The following is a 21,035-nucleotide window of genomic DNA, read 5'->3' on the forward strand; positions in this document are numbered from 1 at the left end:
ATTAATCTGCATATAGTAGGAAGGGATGGAGGATAAGACAGATGTTGCAAGAGTTAATCTACCTGTTCTATTTAAGAGCCTATTCTTCCAAGATGACAGACGATTTTGCATTTTTTCAATTATGAAATTGAAATCACTTCTTTTCGGACGACCTTGAAGCATAGGGAATCCTAAGTACTTTCCAAGAGAATTAGTGCTTTGAATTCCAGAGATGGCGGTGAGATTGGTGATTTTTCCATGCGGAGTACCAGGAGAGTAGTAGGCTCTCGACTTAGCAATGTTAATTTTCAAACCAGAAGCTCTACTGAATCTATCAAAGAGGTTGTGGATGAAATGAAATTGAGAGCTTTTCGCCTTAGTGAAAAGGAGGACATCGTCTGCAAATAAAAGGTGAGAAATTTGAGGTCCCCCATTAGTGAGCTGAATCGGTTTCCATCTCCCTTGGTTGACGGCGGAATTGATAGCAACGGAGAGCTTTTCCATACAAAGGATGAAAAGATACGGAGACAACGGGTCACCTTGTCTGAGACCGTGCGTAGGCTTGAAAGGAGGAAGATTGTTCCCATTCCATAAAATAGAGTAGCTGGAGGAAGATACACAGTGCATGATGAGCTTGATGGTGATGTCAGGAAAACCAAAGTCATGAAGGCAAGAGTTGAGGAAATCCCAGTTGACGTTGTCGAAAGCTTTTTCCAGATCAAGTTTGAAAGCTACGAAACCCTTCTTCCTTTTAGACCGCTTCATGAAATGAATTATTTCCTGCAAAACAATAGAGTTATCTGAAGTACCCCTACCAGGCAGAAAACTGCTTTGGTAGGGACCAATAATGTTAGTAAGAATAGGTCTCAGTCGGAGAACTAAAACCTTTGTGATAATTTTATAAGTAATATTGCAGAGACTGATGGGTTTGAAATCTTTGTAAGTGGAGGGTGGGTCAATTTTAGGAATGAGTGCAATGAGAGTGTTTGAGATCTCCGGGTCAAAGTAACCTGTTTGAAAAGCTGTTTGGACCATATGGAAAATATCATCACCAACAATATGCCAATATTGTTTGAAAAAGATGCAATGGAAACCATCTGGGCCAGGGGCTTTGTAGGGCTTCATAGAGTTAAGGGCAGCAAACACTTCATTTTTGGTAATGGGAGAGGTTAGAGAAATTTTACCTTCGGCATCAATGGTTGGGTGTGCACCTTCATTGAAGGATCGGTCATGGTTGGGCTGGTTACCACTGAAAAAGTTCTTGAAATAATTTTGGGCCTCTTGTTGAAGAGTGTCGCTATCTGATGTCCAAGTACCACAAGGAAGCTGAAGACGATGGATTCTATTTTTCTTCCTTCTAATGATGGTTTGAGCATGAAAGAAGGCAGTATTTTTGTCTCCAAATTTTACCCATTTATCTCTTGATTTTTGGTACCAAAGCATTTCTTCTTGGAAAAGAATGTGATTGTATTCACGTTGCAACTCTTTTTCAAGGAGGGAATGCCTGCTGGAGTCGACCCTCTCTAGATAATTTTGGATGCCTTTGAGCCGATTTTCTATATGCTTCTTTCTTTGGAAGATGTTGCCGAAGACTTCATGATTGAAAGTGATAGAGTTGTCCTTAACTTTGTTCAAACACGCAGAGATGTTGTGATTGGGGGAGTGCCAAGATCTTTTTACCAACTCCGCATAATCATTATGGTCAATCCAAGCTGCTTCAAAACGGAAAGGTCTTGGTCCTCTAACAAGGGGAAGACCACCAAAATGGAGAAGAAGAGGATTATGATCAGAATGAATTCTACACAGGACCTCCACAAAAGCTTCAGGGAAAGACATACGCCAGTCAACATTGGCAAGGCCTCTATCAAGTTTTTTGGAGAGAACGCGGATGCCATTATTGTTTCTATGCCAAGTAAAACGACCACCTGTAGTTGTGAGGTCGAGGAGGTTGCAATTATTCATGAAATTAGAGAAAGTGGCTGCTCTGCTGTGGTGAAAAATACCTCCTCGTTGATCACTAGGGAGAAGAGTTTCATTGAAATCGCCAATGAGAACCCAAGGAGCATTTGTGGTTTGGTTGATATTCACAAGATGGGACCAGAGGTTGGGGCGTAGTGTAGGGTTAGGGATAGCATAAATACAAGTGCAAAGGGTGCTGGCGCTGCCACAACTAACAGAGAAGGTTATGGAGTGGCGGTTAGAATCAATGACAGCAGTGGTGATGTTTGTGGCCAATTGTTTCATAAGCCAAATTCCTCCAGAGTGGCCATTGGCTTCAATGATATGGATAGGGTTGTAACCATTGTTTGTCCAAAAGGAGGATAGCCTGCTATAAGGAATATGTGTTTCATAGATAGCCATGAGAGTTGGATTATGCTTTCTCATCAGTTCTTTGAGGTTTCTTCTAGCATCGTTATTTTGTGCCCCTCTAATATTCCAAGAGAGGATGGATATATGTAGAAGTGCTTCCATAACAAAACTATTCAAGCTTAAACCAAAGAGGCAGCAATCACGTAACCATGTCTTCTTCACTATTTCCATGAGGGTCATGATTTTCTGGAGTAATAATGGGGTCATCTTGCACCTCTTGAATGCTGTCGCAGCTTTGGGCATTTGTGGGAATGTTTTTGTCAAGTTCAGGTTATTTGTGGCAGCTTAAATTCATGTCGTTGGGTTTATGAATATTGTCTTGGTTGGTGATATAACTTTCTTGTGGGGCATGTATATGTGGGCCACGGTTGGTGTTAGTTTGGTGAGTGGGGATTTGTGGAGTGACCTTAGCCATGTAGGCAGTCTTGATAGGTGACTTTGGGTTGGGAATAGATGACATAACTTTTTTGTTTGTTGGATCAAAAGAGTATTCTATGACTGAGTCAAAAACGACATCATCATCATGTCGGCGCCTTTTGGGGTCTTTGAGGTTTTTTGTAGCACGTGGGATTTCAGTAAGGATAGGCCGAGAATGATTAGCTTGGTAGTGTGGGCCAGGTTTAATTTTTTGTGTCAAATTGTTTAATGCTGAAAATCGGCTAGCTTTTTGTGGGGCAGATTTTGTGGAAATTGAGGTGGAGCCAATGGGTATTTTCTTTTTTCTAGTCACAAGTAGCCAATCACCATGCAACTCATTATTTCCATCATCAATACTAATTATTTTGTCATTATGTGCTGATGATTCGTTAGGAAAATTCGTAACAGCCTTACCATTTTGGGAGTCCTGAATTAAATGCGTTTGGCTGGCTGTGGGAATTGGCTGTTGCTGCGTCTGCGTGCTTTCCTCATGGTGGTCAACAGCGGCATGTTGAGGAGTAGCGTTGGTTGGGATTGGCTTTGAATTGCAGTTCCTCCCCAGGTGACCGTAGCATCCGCAAGTGGTGCAAATTAGATGAAGGCCCTCATACTGGACTTTGTACCAATGACCGTTTACCCAAATTTTCCCTACTACCGGCATAGTGAGATCAATTTCAACGCAGACTCTTGCAAATTTTCATCGTTCGATTTTCAGAGTGTTTGTGTCTACCTTTATTGGGCGGCCAAGTGCTGAAGCCATAGCTAGAAGGAAACTCTCATCATAGTAGACTAAATTCAGACCTGGAAATCTTACCCAAACAATTGTACGATCCACTTTGGCATTTGGAGATGCAAATTCTGGCGACCAGTGAGTGACTGCGAGGCAGTGATCAAAGATTAACCAAGGCCCCCCAGTGATGACTTTTTCTTTATCTGCAGCTTGATCGAATTTTACCATGTAAAATCCGTTGTCGTTATCCATGATTTCGAAGCCTCCTTGGAGTCTCCATGTTTTTTGCAGCCTTTCTCTCATGGTGTGGTAGCCGAGATTTTTCCCCAACAACTTGACAACAATTGCATCCTTCCATGGTGTACAGAGTTCTTGGAAGACTGTTGGTTCCAGATAAACCTTGGGTAGAAGCCGGTTTCCATTTTCATGCTCAATACGGGCAAGCTTTTTTTCAATCATGTCCTCTTTTTCACGGATTGGTATTTCTTGTGAGGGTCCTAGGAGCTTATCACGAAAGGAAATCTTAGGGGTTGGGAGCTTTTGGGGGTCGGGTGGTTTTTTGGTGGCTTGAAGGTTTTGGTTACCTTGAGCGGAGAAGACAAACTCAGAGCTCATTGCACTCATTCTTGATCGTTAGTTCACTCGTATATGTTTGTCTTGTCACGTATTCAAACACATTCTTGGTCAACACATTTTTAGAAAAACATAAATCTAAAGTTATGCAAGCCTAACTTATTTCTTATGTAATCTAGATTAAAGCTATCAGAGAAAAAAGGGGACAAACAATAGAATTTTCTTATATCATTGAAATTTCTTTTTATTTTGAATATATCTTATAATTTCTTAAATTTCTTGTATCTATTATGCATTTAATTTATTTTATCTTTCTAATAAATCACACTTTCGACTCAGTCTAGCGTTCATTCAAAAATAAATAATACTCGATCTAGCTAAACTTAATTCATGGTTCATTCCTTATCGTAAACTTTTATTCTAAAGATGATTTCTTTTTTTACAAATATTAATGTAGTCATCTTTGGAGTTTCAAGCAAAATTAAGGGTTGACCACTTATACATATATTTTTCCTTTCAGAAATATACATATATTTAATATCAAATATTTTTATTAAATATATGTATACTACAGTTTTTTTTTTTTTTTTTTGTTGACAAAATACGTATACTACAGTTGAATTGAATCTTTATATATGCTAATTTGTTGTTTATTGATTCCGTGTCTCCTCCTTTTCTTGACACCTTCAACACTTAAAAAACGCTGTAAATTAGAACGAGTAACTAAAAAGAAGAAGAAAGTGCAAGGAAATGGAACTCAACTAAGTCTAAGTCCCCGTTTGTATGCGCGTTCCCGTTTACCTTTCCTTCACTCATACAATACCAATAACAATAACACCGTTTTTGTCTTTTATACGCTTTTTAAACACACTTTCTTCTCCCTTTAATTCCTTCTATTCTAACAAACCCATTCCTCTTCATAGATCCATGAACAAAACCCAATAATCCCCAAAACCATGAAAGAATCAAGCAAAACCTTCACAATAACATTAATCTCAGCATGGTACTCATCCAACATAGGAGTCCTACTCCTAAACAAGTATCTCCTTTCAAACTACGGTTTCAAATACCCAATTTTCCTCACCATGTGTCACATGACAGCATGTTCCTTATTCAGCTACGTTGCAATCGCTTGGTTCAAAATGGTTCCAATGCAATTCATGCGTTCTCGTCTTCAATTCTTTAAGATCGCTACTCTAAGTTTTATTTTCTGTGTTTCCGTTGTTTTTGGTAATGTTTCGTTACGGTATCTTCCTGTGTCGTTTAATCAAGCTATCGGTGCTACTACGCCGTTTTTTACTGCGGTTTTTGCTTATGCTATGACGTTGAAGAGAGAAGCTTGGCTTACTTATCTTGCTCTTGTTCCTGTTGTTACTGGTGTTATCATTGCTAGTGGGGTAAGTCTCTATCTTTTAACTGCTTGTGTACAACTTGTATACACGTACATATATAATAAGCACTTTTTCTTCATTATTGATTTTTTTGTTTTTGTTTTTGTTTTTGTTTGTTATTCAATTTGTACGATTTGGTTTCGTGTTTGATTGAAATGTGTCGGTGATCACATATTGTCGGTGATGAAAGTTTATAAATTGCATTTTGGGGTATGGGAAATGTTTTTGGATTAGCTTTTGTAATTTTTTATTGTTGGGTAAGTCCCTTGCTTAAGAAAATTATATTAGTAAGTTATCAAGTAAGCAAAAATCCTCTAAAAAAAATGTAAGCAAAAGTCCAAACTTATTTATTTCAAATTTTAGTTGAATTCGTTTTGATTTTTACTTATATTTAAGATGGTAGAGAGTATATTCTAGAACAGTTTTGGAATGATTCTGTTAGTGCATTAATCACAACAAATGAAATGGAGTACTTTTTTTTTGTCTTAATTCCTAAAGGGTCCTTGTAAATCAGAAACAATTGTGTAATTTACCAATGTGTGTGAACCTCGGATCCGAGGAGAGAGAAAAATAAGAAGTATAAAAGTTGGAGATAATCTAAGCACGGATACAGACACGGACACTGGACACTGCATGGACACTGACACGTCGACACCGCTAATAATTTGAGAACATCACATAATTTAGTGTGATTATATGTTGGTGTCGTGTCAGTATCGGGCACGACACGTGTCCGACACCGGAACACGCCTAATCCGAGAAATGTCTGTGCTTCATAGTCTACATGTATACGGTGTAGACGTTGGATTTTGTGTAAAAACCATTTCTCAATTAAAAAAATCTGGTCAATGAGTATTCCAGTATGTAACTGAACTTGGGGTGCTATTGATCGATTTGAGAGTTCATTAACAACTTAAGGTTGATCATGTTATTTATGTTTTCGGGATTTTGGTATTCAGAAGGTAGATCAAGGTTTTGACTTTTAAATAGCAGTCGCAGTTGCGTCATGATCCTTCAAAGTGCGGAGAACTGCAGTCACTTGCTGCATATGTGCCCCTTAACCTTAGTTGCAGAGGTACAAAAACCTCGATGTTGTGCCCAAATTGCGGTCTTGGACTTTGTTTTTAAAACTGGGAGCTAGACTCCTGTTAAAAGGGAAACACTTCAATCAAATTAAGCAAAATTATGGTCCTTGCCACTTATCAAAAGTCATTAGTATCTTGAGATTTTTATGCTTGTGCTGATTCTAACTATTGGTGATTTAAAAACCATACAGATCTAGTTCAATTGTTTTTATGAGCAATGGAGTGGCTTGTGAAAGATTGATTTATTACTTCCATTGTGTACATAAAAGAATCTCTACTTTTATAACCAGTGAAATATCTGATTTAAGTTTATCTTAGGATCTGCGCTAACCTTGATTTATATGATATCCGCTGCCATGTGAAATGAAACGCTTTTCACTTTGCAGTTACTAATAGGTGTAAGAAATGATCAAATCTTTATCATAGGAACTTGATATGTTCATATTGTGTGGTGTTCTGTTTTTGGTGGACTTATTTGGTGTTTTGATGATGGATTTTTTGAAACCAAACTATGAAAATAAGAATCTTTATGGATTCTGATACATTTGCTATTCTTTTCTTTCTTTGCTTACAGGGTGAACCAAGCTTCCATTTGTTTGGGTTCATAATATGTGTTGCAGCTACAGCGGCACGAGCTCTAAAAACAGTGTTACAAGGAATTTTGCTTTCATCTGAAGGGTATGTATGAGTAGCATGATATTTACCTCATTAATTTGTTTTCTTCTGTTATCAAGTTATATAATAAATGGGTATTGACATCCTTGTTGTGTCTTAGGGAGAAGCTGAATTCTATGAACCTTCTACTTTACATGGCTCCAATGGCTGTTGTTTTCCTTCTTCCTGCTACACTTTATATGGAAGAAAATGTGATCGGCATCACGTTGGCTCTTGCCAGAGATGATGTGAAGATCATTTGGTACCTGCTGTTCAATTCCGCACTTGCATATTTTGTCAATCTGACCAATTTTTTGGTCACAAAACATACCAGTGCTCTCACCCTTCAGGTATGCCTCCCTTTTCATATAGTCATACAACTTGTTTGCTAAATTTATATATTCACTCAAACAAACATGCCTGCCAGCTGTCTTTTTAATTGGTCCAACCTAGCTTTTTTCCATTGTTATAAACAAGTTTCTTTAAATTCATGACTAAATTGTTTTTTAGTTTCTATTTCATAATTATTTCAAACCTCTTGGAAAAGAGGTTCAGGGAATGCTGCTTATATTTTCATTGGATCCCTAAAGCCTGTAGTAGGGCAGTATATTCAAATACTTGTATTGCTAGACATCACAAGAACCTAGAACTAAGGATGTCAATTTTTTTTTACTGAAGTTTTGTCTGTAATTGCAATTATCCGACGTAGAGTTGCTATCAGTATTCTTTGTTCCATGACATTTCAGGTTTTACTGATTCAGATCATTAGATTTCTTTGGCCAAAAGCCGGCTGCTGCAATTTTTTTTGTTGCTAAATTGCTTAGTAGATATACAATTGTTTTAAACTTTGTAGCGTTTGATGTTATAGTAACAAATGAAAATGTAAATATTTGTTTTTAGGATTTTTTTTTTTCATACACCTATTCTAGATCAGGAAAAGTTTAATGAGTATGATTCAAATAAGGATGAGTGAGTAGATATATTGGATTCAAGATGTACAATTATCATGTAGTCTAGTATTTGATATATTTACTTAAAATGATGTAAGTCGAAGTTTAACTACTAATCGAAGAGTTTGTTCATATAGGTACTTGGGAATGCTAAAGGGGCTGTAGCAGTTGTAGTTTCAATTCTAATATTTAGAAACCCAGTTTCAGTCACTGGAATGATGGGTTATTCACTCACAGTCCTTGGAGTTGTACTTTATAGTGAAGCCAAAAAGAGAAGCAAGTGATTCTGATATAAGAATTCATCAGTGAATTCTCTATACTTTGTGCTGACAATTTCAAGATTCTATGAGACAAATTGTTCAGAATCAGGATGTTACAGATTCTATATAAGAATTCTTTTGGCCCCACATAGAAAGCCTTATTGAAGGGGTTCCCCATTATATTAGCGACTGTCCAGAAATAGCTCATGGTACCAAGTTCCAGTAAGTGAATGATCTCTGTACTATACCCATGTTGGCATACTGAGGAATGTCTTGTAGTCATTTATTCTTGAAGAAAGAGTTGTATAATTGGATCTCTACTCATTTGTTATTTACAATGCTTAAATTTGTTTATTGACGAGAAAATTCGTATTTTTTTATTGTAGTATATGGTACTCAATTAGGTAGTGCAGTTTTATGGTTTGGTGAGACATTGTCTATTCAAAACTAGAAGTTACAATAGTAATTATTTGGTGACATGTTTGTATCTTTGGAATGACATGTTTATGTTTAAAATAATTTTGTTAATATTTTAGCAAAAGCTTTTGAAGAAAATAATCTATAAAACTCACTAATTTAAACATATTAAGTATCTCTCTGTTTCTATTTTGGGAAAAGTTGGGTTGATAAATTGTTGAAAAAGAAAATTTTATAAGAGCATCATTCATGGGTTTACCCTATCGATTTTCACTAGAGAAAGACCACCGGTTGCTGATAAATTTGAAACTGTGATTTACAAGTGTGCATGTATAACTTTAGACACACATGAAGACGTATTGCTAATAAAATTACTTATATTGACTGTGAATGGGGCAGATACATCAGAAGATATAGTTTGCACACTCACAAAAGACCAGTGGTATGGTCCATCCCCAAGTTAATCTAAGTCAACAACACTCATATTTAACTGAACATACATTAGCTATTGCAAACAACTTAAGATATAACTCTTGAGGCTTTGATCACAACTCCACCTGTCTTGACATAAAGAAGTGGAAGCTCCATTCATTTACATTTACATTTTACATGCATATGCCGTCAATTTTTTTTATGCATTCACGCAAAGAGGTGGTCTTGGAACAAGATCGGATGAATTAGATTTTAAGTTTTGTATTTTTATTTTTAAAAGAAATTAAAACTTGCATTGAAATATGAATTGTTCGATCTTGATTCAATGGTCACATGTATGTTGACTGCGTGAACGCGTCAAAATTTTGAACATCAAATTCGATTTCTATCCATGCATTCAAGGAGTTAAGGCCAATTAAGTCTAATTCTTTGCATTGGTGATGAGATGGTTGTTCAAATGGAATACAATTATATTTTTCAACTCTAAACCTCTTAGTTCTTTTGGTTTGCTTACGTGATGCCACCTTATAGAAGCTACATTTTTTCCTCACATCCACTCAATAAAAATAATTTAACTCTTCTAAAGTGAAGATACCTTAAAACAAGAATATCAATGGTTGTTATTTTAAAAAGAATTTAATTCATATACTCTATTAGTGTATATGAATTAAATTCTTCTTAAAATAGTTGTTTAAGAAGAGTTTAATTCATATATCAGAATCACAGTAATCCATTGTGATTTTACACTATTAATCTATTATAAATCGTCTAATCAATTATAGGGTGTTCCGCATATATACAACACCCTATTTGTTTGTTAGATTGTTTTTGCTGGCCTTGCGCTTCTTATGCAGGTTATGCCTACTAAATTTTGCCGTTTCAAAAAAAAAAAAAAAAAACGCCTAATAACAACAACTATTTCACTTTATTCATAACCATATCTAAAGTCACAAACATAATTAGATGTGATTTGTTTACTGCATAAATTCTTTTCACACAGACAATATCTTAAAATAATATTTTTTTAATAAACTCTATTATTTTAATGTGCATTTTCAATTAGTGATTGGTAACACACCCACAATAAAGAAGCCGAAACTAAAACATATTTAGCCTATGTTTGGTATCACGATGGGCATGCTAAAATTACGGTGACCCACCGTGATTTTCTCAAATCTATATTTTGTAGCTTTTGCAAAATCACAAAGGATTACTGTGATTCTGATATAATCGCTGGGATACCAAACACACACTTAGTTATGACAATTATAGTAGAGTTCAATGTGGTGTGGTTACTAGTTAGTTAGTTAGTTGGTGAAAGAAGAAAGGTAGATGGGTGAAAGAGAAAGCAAAAATCAGTGACTCAGTGCAGACATTGCATACACGTTCATACAACTAGAGAGTTGAACCTGAGTGATATCAATCAATAGTATATAGTAGCAGTTTAGTATATAATATATGGAAAAAGATTGGTGAACCACTCTTTTGCTACACCCTTTTGGTACACCCGCTGATGTGGCAGGGGTGGTTTGGTAAATTCACGTGATAAGGGGTAGTTTGGTAGTTTCCTTCACAACCACATAATCTTCTCCTCTTTCTATCTCTCTAAGCTCACTCTTCCATATCTCCTTTTCCCTCAACAACTACGACCTCCTCCCACCGCCGCCTCTCTTGTCCGTCATTGTCTCCTCACAACCACCGTAGGCTCACACTCGGGCGGAACTACACTGAGGCATAATTTGATTCCGTCATATGAAACTTGGGTATGGCATAATTTAATTATTCAAGACAACCCATTTTCTTTTTTGTTGTTTTTAATTTCAAAGATTGAATTTTTATGTGATGATGTTACTAAAGTTTAGAACTTGCAAGTTTTTTTTTTTTTTTTTTTTTATGGTTTGAACTTTGAACTGATTTTATTGGTTATAATTATTTGTGTTGTGAATTTTTGATGTTTGTGATGATTGCAGATACTGTTTATTGGATTTGAGTTGATCAATTTCTCATGCACTTGTTTTGTTGCGTAGAAATGAAGCTGTTTCTTTTGCTGTTTTGATTGGATTCTAGCGACCTGAGTGATATTTTGGATCCAAGTTTCATTGTTTTATTGGATTCTGAAATCTGAAAATCTAGCTGTTGCATTGATTGTTTAAGAATTGTTGAGTACAATGCCGTATATTCAGAAATTGTATGACGTCTGCAAGGCTTCCTTGTCTCCTGAAGGACCTATTTCAGAAGAAGCTCTCAAAAAAGTCCGAACCGTTTTAGGTACAATCTGATCCTTTGTTTTGTGTTGAATTTGTACAATTTACTTATTTAATTGCATATGATAAATGTGTAATTAAAGCATTTGAATTTGCCGAATTTGATTGTGAACTGTATACTGTAATGTTTGATTTGGGATACATGCATGTTGTTAGTAATAGTACAGTTTCCTTATTGTTACAGTGAACGGTGAATCATTGTGTTAATTAACCTTTTATAAACTGCATTGGCAGCATTGCCATGGCAGATGGGTTGAAGCCTTCCCATGTCGGTCTTGACCATGAGGCACAACTGGCACGAAGTTGGAAACGTTCTATGAATGGTGGAAATGGGAGAAATGGAACTCATGAGGGTCCTCCTATTAAGTACATTCACCTGCACGAATGTGACAAGTTCTCTGTAAGCATTTTGATTGTTTTTGTAATTGCAGTTTGTCACTGTTTAAGTGTTGATGCTCTATATAGATTTGGATTGAGTCTTGTTTTTAACACTGAATTTTGGATTCAAATGGGCTGAAGCTGAATTTTTTGTTTTTGCAGATTGGAGTATTCTGTATGTCTCCTGGTTCTTTGATTCCGCTGCATGATCATCCTAGAATGACTGTTTTAAGCAAGGTTCTCTATGGTTCGTTGCATGTGAAAGCATTTGATTGGATCGACTTGCCTGCATCATGTGATCTATCCCAAGGTGACACTCCTTATTGTATTTACTTATGATTCAGTCCTTAACAATTGTTTGTAATCGAAAATGCCACTACGCTGCAATTGTTGATATTGTGAGAAATTGTGGACAAATGGGTTTGATGCGGCCGTAATAACGGTTCCAAAACCTAGACATTATGGCTGCAATTGTGGCAATAATTTAAAACCTCGCACATGGGATCGTAATTGCTTTGATTTACTTACTTCTTATAGAAAGTACAAGTAGATTAGCTATTGCACAATAACTTTATAATTTGGCTTCATTAACATGCCCCTTTTTCCTATCTAGATGACCGTTTACAGAAAAAATACCTTTTTGCTAATTTTTAGTTGGAATTAAGGAAAGATGATTAAGGGCTCAACATTGCACTTGAGCAACTGTTAGGTGGAGTAAGATTTAGGCCTTCTTTTCTGTTTTGTTTTTTTAAGCAAAATGGTCAAAACCTGTCTTTATAGATCTCTTTAAGGGGTAATCCTTGACTTGAAATTAACATCTACAGAGGATGAAAGTTTCTTTAAGTCTATTTCCAAATAGTTTAACATGTCTCTACTAGATAAATTGTTGGAGAAAGTTGCAATCAATTGCCTTTTATCACATGTTAACCATCTACATTAGTGTTAATTTTGCTTCTCACTTTCAATCTTGTCATACCCAAGATTCAAGGTGCACTTATTAAGTACTCAGATTTATTCCTTTCAAAGAGAGCACGTAGACAAGTAGTGAGAAAGAGACAAAATCTATATGAAAATAAAAATTGCACCCCCGGGATAAAACATGGTTCAGTCATTCTCAATCTTTTTTTTTAGTAATTCACATCTCACACAGGGTAACTCATTTGAAAAATAATGGTGAATTCTAGCACAATTTTTGTTAGTTTTCCTAACTCGGATATAGAAAGTTATACAATAGTTCACATATGAACCCTGCATATCAGTTAAGATCCCGCAAATTGCCTCAGATGTAGGCATTGCACAGAAAATACGTGTAGAAATAGTGAGAAGGAGACTAATTGGAATGAAGAAGTTTGTCAAATATAGAAAATTATTCACATATAACTCATGTTATAAGTACTACATGTATGTTTTAGAGGATTTCAGTTTTCCTATTTCTGCAATTGATGATCATTGGTATGAAATTGAATAGCAGTTTCTATAAGTTTCTTGGAACAAGGTACATATATTAATGTGATTGTTGTTGGTATAAATTGGACCCGTATGTAATTTTTCATTTTTGGAGTTGTTTTGTGGCATATTTTATTTTGCATTTGATAACGATTAGTAATGTGTTTGTTATTTGGGCTCCGCAAATTAGTTGATTGCAAGAAGACTCAATAACTAACACTTCAGGTTTTTAATGATGACATTGAGCAATATAAACGATTGGGAATGGAATTATAATATTACCCCTTGATCTAGAAGTACAAACTGAAAAGAAGCTTCAATTTAGGTTGTTGTCAATTGTCATGACTTGATATACCCAAGGTGAAAGATAAGAAAGATCTTGGAATCATGAAAGTCAAGGTCTTGTATTACCAGTTTAACAAAGAGGAGGGATTGGTTGTACTAGAAGAAAAGATGAAAAGTGTATGGGAAGGACCATAAGAAATAATGAGTGATTCTTTGATAATTGACAGATTTCTTTGTAATGTTTTGACTTGGATGTGTAATATTAAGGTATTGTAAACTTTCCTTATTTATTGTAAATCAATGGGAAATTTATCACTAAAATATCAAAAGATATAGATTCTATGTTTCTTGAACTCTTTATATCATGTGAAATAGTGATAAAGACAATTTGGTCATGAAAATAAAATGTGGTTACACCTTTGTTAAAAAATGGTTAAACGCAGATCATTTTTCGATAGTTTTCCTAAAGTCTGTCAAACAATGAAGAACATTCACCTCACTTTTCAATGATCATCAAACAATGAGTAAATAGTTTAAACTCGAATACATATATCGCCTTAAAATGCCTTAAACAATGAGTAAATTGTTTTCACTACATTTTATCACTTTTTGATATTTCAGTGATAACTCGCCTTAAAATAATATTGTTTTCACAGGAAAATTATGTATAACCAAATATATGAAGTGTGTAACCACAGTTTTACAAAGGCGTAACCATGTTTTTTTTTTTCCTTTCATGTGTTTAAAACTAGTCGTGAGACATTCTAATTTACGCAAAAATGGTTACGCCTTTGACAAATTATGGTTATATTGTTCGTTTATTTGGTTATCTGTAACTTACATGTGCAAAAAATAGTGGTCACGCATATGTAAAAATGTGGTCATACAGACCATATATTTGGCTAGTTTTTCTTTCCCAGGTGTAAATAATATCGTTTTAGGCGAATCGAACGCATGATCTCATTTGATCACTGCATTAAAAGCCTTTCAAACGATAAATAACTTCTTTTACAATCTGCAAGTTTATCACGCCTAAAGACGGACAAGTTCTAATTTATGAAAAAATAGTGGTCACGCATGTGTAAAAATGTGGTCATACAGACCATATATTTGGCTAGTTTATATTTCCCAGATGTAAATAATTTCGTTTTAGGCGAATAGAACGCATATCACTGCACTAACAACCTTTCCAACCATAAATAACCTAATTTACAATCGGCGAGTTTATCACGCCTAAAGATGGACGAGTTCTAATTTATGAAAAAATAGTGGTCACGCATGTGTAAAAATGTGGTCATACAGACCATATATTTGGCTAGTTTATATTTCCCAGATGTAAATAATTTCGTTTTAGGCGAATAGAACGCATAATCTCATTTGATCACTGCACTAACAATCTTTCCAACCATAAATAACCTGATTTACAATCGGCGAGTTTATCACGCCTAAAGACGGACGAGTTTTAATTTATGAAAAAATAGTGGTTACGCATGTGTAAAAATGTGGTCATACAGACCATATATTTGGCTAGTTTATATTTCCCATGTATAAATAATCTTATTTTATGCGAATCAAACACATAATCTAATTTGATCACTACACTAAAAGCAATTCCAACAATAAATAACTTATTTTACAATTTACGAGTTTATCACGCCTAAAGACGGACAAATTCTAATTTCTGAAAAAATAGTGGTCACGCATATTAAAAAATGTGGTCACACATACCATATATTTGGCCAATTTATATTTACCAGGTATAAATAATCTTGTTTTAGGCGAATCAAACACACAATCTAAATTTGATCACTGCACTAAAAGCAATTCCAACAATAAATAACTTCTTTTACAATCTGCGAGTTTATCAAGGGAGAGAAAACAATTCAAGCACTAGCTCAAATATGAGTACTATTTATCCATCTCAAATGAAAAGTACTGTGATGGAAAATAATAATGCAGGGTTTTGTTGGGATGGATCAGAGAACAAATTGGACCCTTTGTTTCAGTTCCAAGTAAATGCTATAAAATCTGATGATTATGGAACTAGTTCATGGGAAGAAGGACAACTTCAAACTCACAATTCAATAGAAGATTTCAATAGCTATCCTTTAAATTCACTTTCAAAAGATTTAGCAGAAGCAAATTTTGATGTCTTCCATCATATATGAATTGTAAATTCTTTCTTTATTTTTGTCCTTCCAACAAAAGAATACAAGAACAGAGATAAAACTAATTAGAACCAATGAGATAAATTTAATTAGATCATGACTAATTAGATACAACTTCTCAGATCAGGCACAACTAAACACACTCAAAACGGTGTATGTGCTATGTTTCAAGTCCAGCAATTCCGACAAACTGTGTATAAATTTCAACAGTAATCACTACATAATGTTATTAACATTGAGACTATACTGCAACAGAATAAGATAATTAATTGAAAATATTGATTCAGTAATGAAAATAGAATAAGATAATTAATTGAAAATATGATTCAGTAAGGTATTAGAAGGATCCTTCATGTAGCTCAAAAGGTGAACCTGATATGGTTCAGCTGCCCTATTATGTAGTTGTAGTATATATTCTAACTCAAGAAAAGCAAAAGTATCACCATCATTATTTGCCATAGGGTAAGCTAGCTCCAGCAGGTATTGTCGTATCATCCTGGTTATGTGCAAGGTTAATGCACCACTCAAAGTGATATCCCATAGCATGATACTTGGAGGTTCTTCATACCAATCAACTACTTCAACTTTCACAATGTGTGGGAAAACTGATATGATGGTAACATGAATAACCACATCAAGGTATATCATAGTGCCCACCACTTCAAACAATGGATCAATTTTAACATATACAACCAATATAACTTCATACACTTGAGATGTTGTTGTTATGTGATCAATTGTTGAATTAACATCTAAAATGTTGTGCCACAAAACTATGCTGCCAGTGCCACTTGCCACTTGTAACAACAAAGGTCTAGAATCAAATGTTGAATTATCCTTATGGAAAATAAGGGATAGATCATGTACCTTGAAGCTTGCTGATAGAGTAAGCCTGGAGTATGGTTTAAGTGCAGAAAAATGATCTAGTAGTAACCATACATCACATGGCCAAAGAGTTAAAATTACCAGGTAGCCAATATTCTCACTACTTGTGTGGCTAAACTCAGAATAAAGCTCGTGAAGCAATTCACCATTCCTACCAACAATTGTGTGTTCTAAAGGAATGACTCTTAAATTTGTGATAGGAAAAGCACTCCTTAGAGCCTTGATTGTACCTGGATCCCATTGTTTGAAATCTAAGGACCAATTTATAATTGAAAAATAGCAAGTTCCACTAAGAGTCATTTCATCAAACACATAACGGACAGTGAACAAGGTACTGATGTTGGTTGATGCAATTGATTTACTTGTTCCATATCCAAAAACTACACTGTAACCATAGTCTAGAGGCCATTCAAACCAACACCAAGATAAACGACAAGGAGTACCTGTTCATATTCATTTTCCTTGTGAAGTCGAACTGGCAATACAGACCGAGACAGCATGAACGGCGGCAGCTGGACGACAACCCAATCCGGTGGTTTTGGAGGAGGTGGCGATAGGCAAACATAAGAACAAATCTTATTTGTGAGTTCCCCTGGCGCTTGGAATTCAACAATAATGATCTGGACACTTCGATCTGGTGGTTTCGGTGGCAGAGACTGCATTGGAACATTTCGTCGAGCACCAGACAGGCATGTTTGTATCAATTTTGTTATCCTTGTTGTGTCCTTAGTGTGATACTCACCGTATGGAGGTTTCTCTGGTGGTGGATTCAAGGTCAATTTGAGCATAGTTGTTTCAAGCCGGGACGTCGCAACGATAATACTATCTGATGGTTTCGACAGCGACGACAATGTTGACACAAAGTGAGTTCCCCCACGGTCGAAAAGAGAAACGAAGTTGAGTGGGAGCATTACATTCATCTTTGTTGATGATGACCCAATGAACGAAGAACCACACAAATCATCTCGAAATGTATCATTTCGCAACAAGGCCGTATTGAAAGAAACTGCAGTTTTAGGTGTGAAGGTGCTGGAAAATTGTTGCGAGAACTGGGGGAAATTCAATTTGGTATTGAGATGCAAAGCCTCCAATGAATCAGAGAGATGGAATCGAGCAAGGAAAAGAGAAGAGAGGGATGAAGAAAAAGGAAAAGAGAGATAGTGGAGTGTGGGCCCCACATTGCCACATGTCATTTTTTTGTGTGGAGGTAGGAGGGTGTTTGCCACGTTAGGGTGTACACGTATCAGGACTCATAATATATATATATGATTCATTTCATATTGAAGTTAGGAGATAGATAGATATACACATTCTTATATAGTTATAGTTGTAGTTAATACGAAAAGCAAAAAAGAAACAAGAATCACGGGTATACGTTCCCGCCATATTCCAAAATCTGTGTAACTAAACTAAACTAACTAACCAATTCGTCACAATTCATAAACCCTTCAAAAACCTTTCTCTCTCTCTCATCACCTTCCAAGAATCACCACCATCATGTTTCATCACAGTAACTTCATGATCTCTCTAACAACTTTCTCTCTCTACCTTCTTCTCTCTCTCCTCCCAACAACCACCACCTCTCTCCCCACAATCGGCGTCACATACTCCTCCACCACCCGCCAAGACTCACCACCATCATCACCACCTTCACCAGACCGCATCATCACCGCCATGCAAAACCTCAAACTCACTCACCTCCGTCTCGAAGAACCCGACCCATCCATAATCCGTTCTCTCCTCTACACCAACATCTCCATCTTCCTCACTATCCCCAACTACCTCGTCACTCCCATCGCCACTAACCGCTCCGTCGCACGTGCATGGATCTATACTCACGTGCTTCCTTTCTACCCACGCGCCAAAATCACCACCATCTCCGTCGGTAACGCCTTCACCGACGTTTACCCTGAATCCATCAACAACCTCCTTCCCGCCATCTCCAACGTTCACATCTCCCTTCGCGACCTCGGCATTCGTAAAATCTCCGTTTCAACTTCCTTCTCCTTCGTCACCTCCATAACTTCCCCTTTTCCACCTTCCTCCGCCGCGTTTCAAGAAATTCCCGGTGTTAACCTAATCGGTCCGCTTCTCCAATTTCTCTCCGATACTAATTCATCTTTCTTGATCAATCTTTATCCCTACAATCTCTACCGTTTACGTCCTGAGATTCCTCTCGGAATCGCGCTTTTTCAAGAACATCCGTTTAACTTCCGTGACGATTTCACTACCGGAGTTCGTTATAAAAACCTCTTTGATATTATGGTTGATGCTGTGGTTTCAGCAATGGCGCTCGAAGGTTACGAAACGATTCCGGTGATTGTTACGGAAACGGGATGGCCTAGCTCTGGGAGTGAGCTTGATGCGAATTCGGCTTATGCAGAGATTTATCTGAAGGGATTGGTGAAGCATTTGAAGTCCGGTGCCGGAACGCCGTTGTTGAAAGACGGAGTGAAAGGGGTTTATCTGTATGAATTGTTTGATAAGGAAGGTGCTGGAAATGGACGGAATTGGGGGATTTTGTATCCAAATGGTTCGAAGAAGTATGATAAGATTGATTTCTCTTCTGGATGGAAAAGATTGGTGAATGTGGGTTTCATTTTGTTTCTGATTGTTCTTCAGGTTTGTTGCATGGTTATTGTTTGATTAGTTTTTGTGTTTAGTGTTAATGTTGTTTAAGCTTTGGTGTTTAGTGATAATGATTAGTTAATTGGGTTTTAAGATTTGTAATTAGTTTGGTTTATGAAACCAAAAGAAACAGAAAGTTTGTATTGTTCTGTAGAGAAGTATTGTGAATTGTGTTTGAGTTAATGACTCAATGAAGTTTGAATACAGATTCTTTTGTTTGGTGTAACAGGGTCTCTTTTGGAGAAGTTTTCATTATTTTTTTTGCCATGAGAAGTTTTCATTTTTTGAATAATGAATTATTTGAATTTAGATAAAACAAGCTATGAGTTGCATTAAATTTGTGTAAATTAGATGTGTGGTTTTAAATAAATTTTGCAGTCCAATGTGCACAATATAGAATTTTTTTGAGCATGTAGTGAATTAGTGATAACATGGCCTGAAATGTTATCAGAGGCAATATAAAGATTAACAGGGCTAATATTTATTTGTACTGTAACCATAAACTTCTATTTTAATCTTTAGTTGAAGTACAGTTTTAATTAAAATTATTTTACAAAATTGAGATCATTTAAAATCAAATTTACAAGTATGTGTTTGGTTCCGCGTCCGAAACCCTTAGAACTGAGGCAGAAAACCACGTCGGCGTGGAAGCTGCACTTTGTAGCTTGAGGAAAACGCGTGCCATTGTGCCGTGGTGGTGAGCAAACACTCACCCAAACATAGATACAAATTCTTTTTTAATATACAGCAAAAATTATAGTCCAACCAAAAACTCTATAGGATGAAACTAGTATCCAGCATCTATGCTCTCCTTTGAGGCCTCAAACATGTCACATATAGGATCTGGTAACAAAAAATTTCGCATTCCTGCATCTGCAACTGTCAAAATATCCATATGAGTGCTTATGATACTTTTTATTCTGAACCCCTTTGTCTGCATCACATTCCTTTGCCTAGTAAAATATTCATTCGCTTTGGTAGAAACTTCACCTTCTGCTCTGCAAAAACAGAATATATTGGTGGCTTAAAATGTGCTCTCATTCAAATACTTTGTGTATGTTTGGTCCAAAGTTAGAAATATAAACATGTCAAATATACTTTGTGGATAGTTTTATTGAAGCTTTAAAGTATAGCTTTTGTCAAATTGTGAGCCGCACAATCTCGGCGTTAACTTTATAATAATCGAATATAATAATAAATAGAAATAATTAAATGCATATTAATTAGTGACTTTAGTTACTCAATTAATTTTCTTGATGTAATTAAAAAAAAATGTATCTCCGGATATTAGTTATCTTCATTTTTTTTTTATAACAATTTTGCGTAAGATAAATGAAAGGTATTCATCCCGAGAGATTTTATCTAGAATTAATCACGAAAATGTTTTAGCCAATTGAAATTCTTCTTAGCCGGAAATCAATGGAAGTAATGGCTATAATTTAGGAAAGTTACTTGGTAAATATATGGTCGTGAATTTTTCGTGAGACTATCTCTCGCTATAAGTATCAATTCCCATCATTGAAAACAGAAGAAAACAAAAGTAGTGAAAACAAATTTGTAATCAAAAGTAAAAATAGTAAACTAAAGTCTAAACTGAAAATATTTTCTCAAACTAAAGCAAATAAACTTTAGATATCTTTAAAACAGCAATTTGTGATTTCTCTTCAACCATTATCTAGGATATATGTGGAACTTAATACCTCATGTCAATGAAGACCAGCCT

General features: G+C 35.8%; 4 protein-coding genes across 5 annotated transcripts; 3 read left to right on the forward strand and 1 right to left on the reverse strand.

The window, feature by feature from the left end:
* Positions 1-3,463: 3,463 nt before the first annotated feature.
* Positions 3,464-4,120, reverse strand: LOC146924076 (uncharacterized). The gene has a single exon (XM_085711825.1). The coding sequence runs from the start codon at positions 4,118-4,120 to the stop codon at positions 3,464-3,466; it is 657 nt and encodes a 218-aa protein (XP_085567951.1).
* A 610-nt stretch (positions 4,121-4,730) lies between these two features.
* Positions 4,731-8,886, forward strand: LOC146924077 (putative sugar phosphate/phosphate translocator At3g11320). Its single transcript, XM_085709109.1, has 4 exons — positions 4,731-5,466; positions 7,120-7,223; positions 7,321-7,549; positions 8,287-8,886. Exons 1-4 carry the CDS (start codon positions 5,026-5,028, stop codon positions 8,431-8,433), a joined length of 921 nt encoding a protein of 306 aa, XP_085565235.1. The 5' UTR covers positions 4,731-5,025; the 3' UTR covers positions 8,434-8,886.
* Positions 8,887-10,728: 1,842 nt separating this feature from the next.
* LOC146924078 (plant cysteine oxidase 5-like) lies at positions 10,729-13,984 on the forward strand. 2 transcript variants are annotated; one of them, XM_085709111.1, is made up of 4 exons: positions 10,729-11,021; positions 11,229-11,526; positions 11,771-11,922; positions 12,063-13,984. In XM_085709111.1, the coding sequence occupies exons 2-4, from the start codon at positions 11,427-11,429 to the stop codon at positions 12,237-12,239; spliced, it is 429 nt and encodes a 142-aa protein (XP_085565237.1). In that variant the 5' UTR covers positions 10,729-11,021; positions 11,229-11,426; the 3' UTR covers positions 12,240-13,984. The 2 variants fall into 2 exon arrangements, with proteins under 2 accessions (XP_085565237.1, XP_085565238.1); XM_085709112.1 differs by having other exon boundaries at positions 11,286-11,526.
* Positions 13,985-17,969: 3,985 nt separating this feature from the next.
* LOC146924079 (Glycosyl hydrolase superfamily protein) lies at positions 17,970-19,538 on the forward strand. Its single transcript, XM_085709116.1, has one exon. It carries the CDS (start codon positions 18,182-18,184, stop codon positions 19,328-19,330), a length of 1,149 nt encoding a protein of 382 aa, XP_085565242.1. The 5' UTR covers positions 17,970-18,181; the 3' UTR covers positions 19,331-19,538.
* The last annotated feature ends 1,497 nt before the right edge of the window (positions 19,539-21,035 follow it).

The sequence above is a fragment of the Medicago sativa genome, chromosome 5 (assembly GCF_051527215.1).
Source record: "Medicago sativa cultivar Bolivia chromosome 5, Bolivia_mono, whole genome shotgun sequence".
Classification (NCBI taxonomy): domain Eukaryota; kingdom Viridiplantae; phylum Streptophyta; class Magnoliopsida; order Fabales; family Fabaceae; genus Medicago; species Medicago sativa.

Bases quoted from the DNA above. Each gene is read 5' to 3' on its own strand.
- LOC146924076 (XM_085711825.1), bottom strand. From the start codon at position 4,120: ATGAGTGCAATGAGCTCTGAGTTTGTCTTCTCCGCTCAAGGTAACCAA.
- LOC146924077 (XM_085709109.1), top strand. From the start codon at position 5,026: ATGAAAGAATCAAGCAAAACCTTCACAATAACATTAATCTCAGCATGG. The intron at 5,467-7,119 runs GTAAGTCTCTAT...CTTTGCTTACAG, and splicing joins GTGTTATCATTGCTAGTGGG to GGTGAACCAAGCTTCCATTT. The intron at 7,550-8,286 runs GTATGCCTCCCT...TTGTTCATATAG, and splicing joins CCAGTGCTCTCACCCTTCAG to GTACTTGGGAATGCTAAAGG.
- LOC146924078 (XM_085709111.1), top strand. From the start codon at position 11,427: ATGCCGTATATTCAGAAATTGTATGACGTCTGCAAGGCTTCCTTGTCT. The intron at 11,527-11,770 runs GTACAATCTGAT...TTGCCATGGCAG, and splicing joins AAAAGTCCGAACCGTTTTAG to ATGGGTTGAAGCCTTCCCAT. The intron at 11,923-12,062 runs GTAAGCATTTTG...TTGTTTTTGCAG, and splicing joins ACGAATGTGACAAGTTCTCT to ATTGGAGTATTCTGTATGTC.
- LOC146924079 (XM_085709116.1), top strand. From the start codon at position 18,182: ATGTTTCATCACAGTAACTTCATGATCTCTCTAACAACTTTCTCTCTC.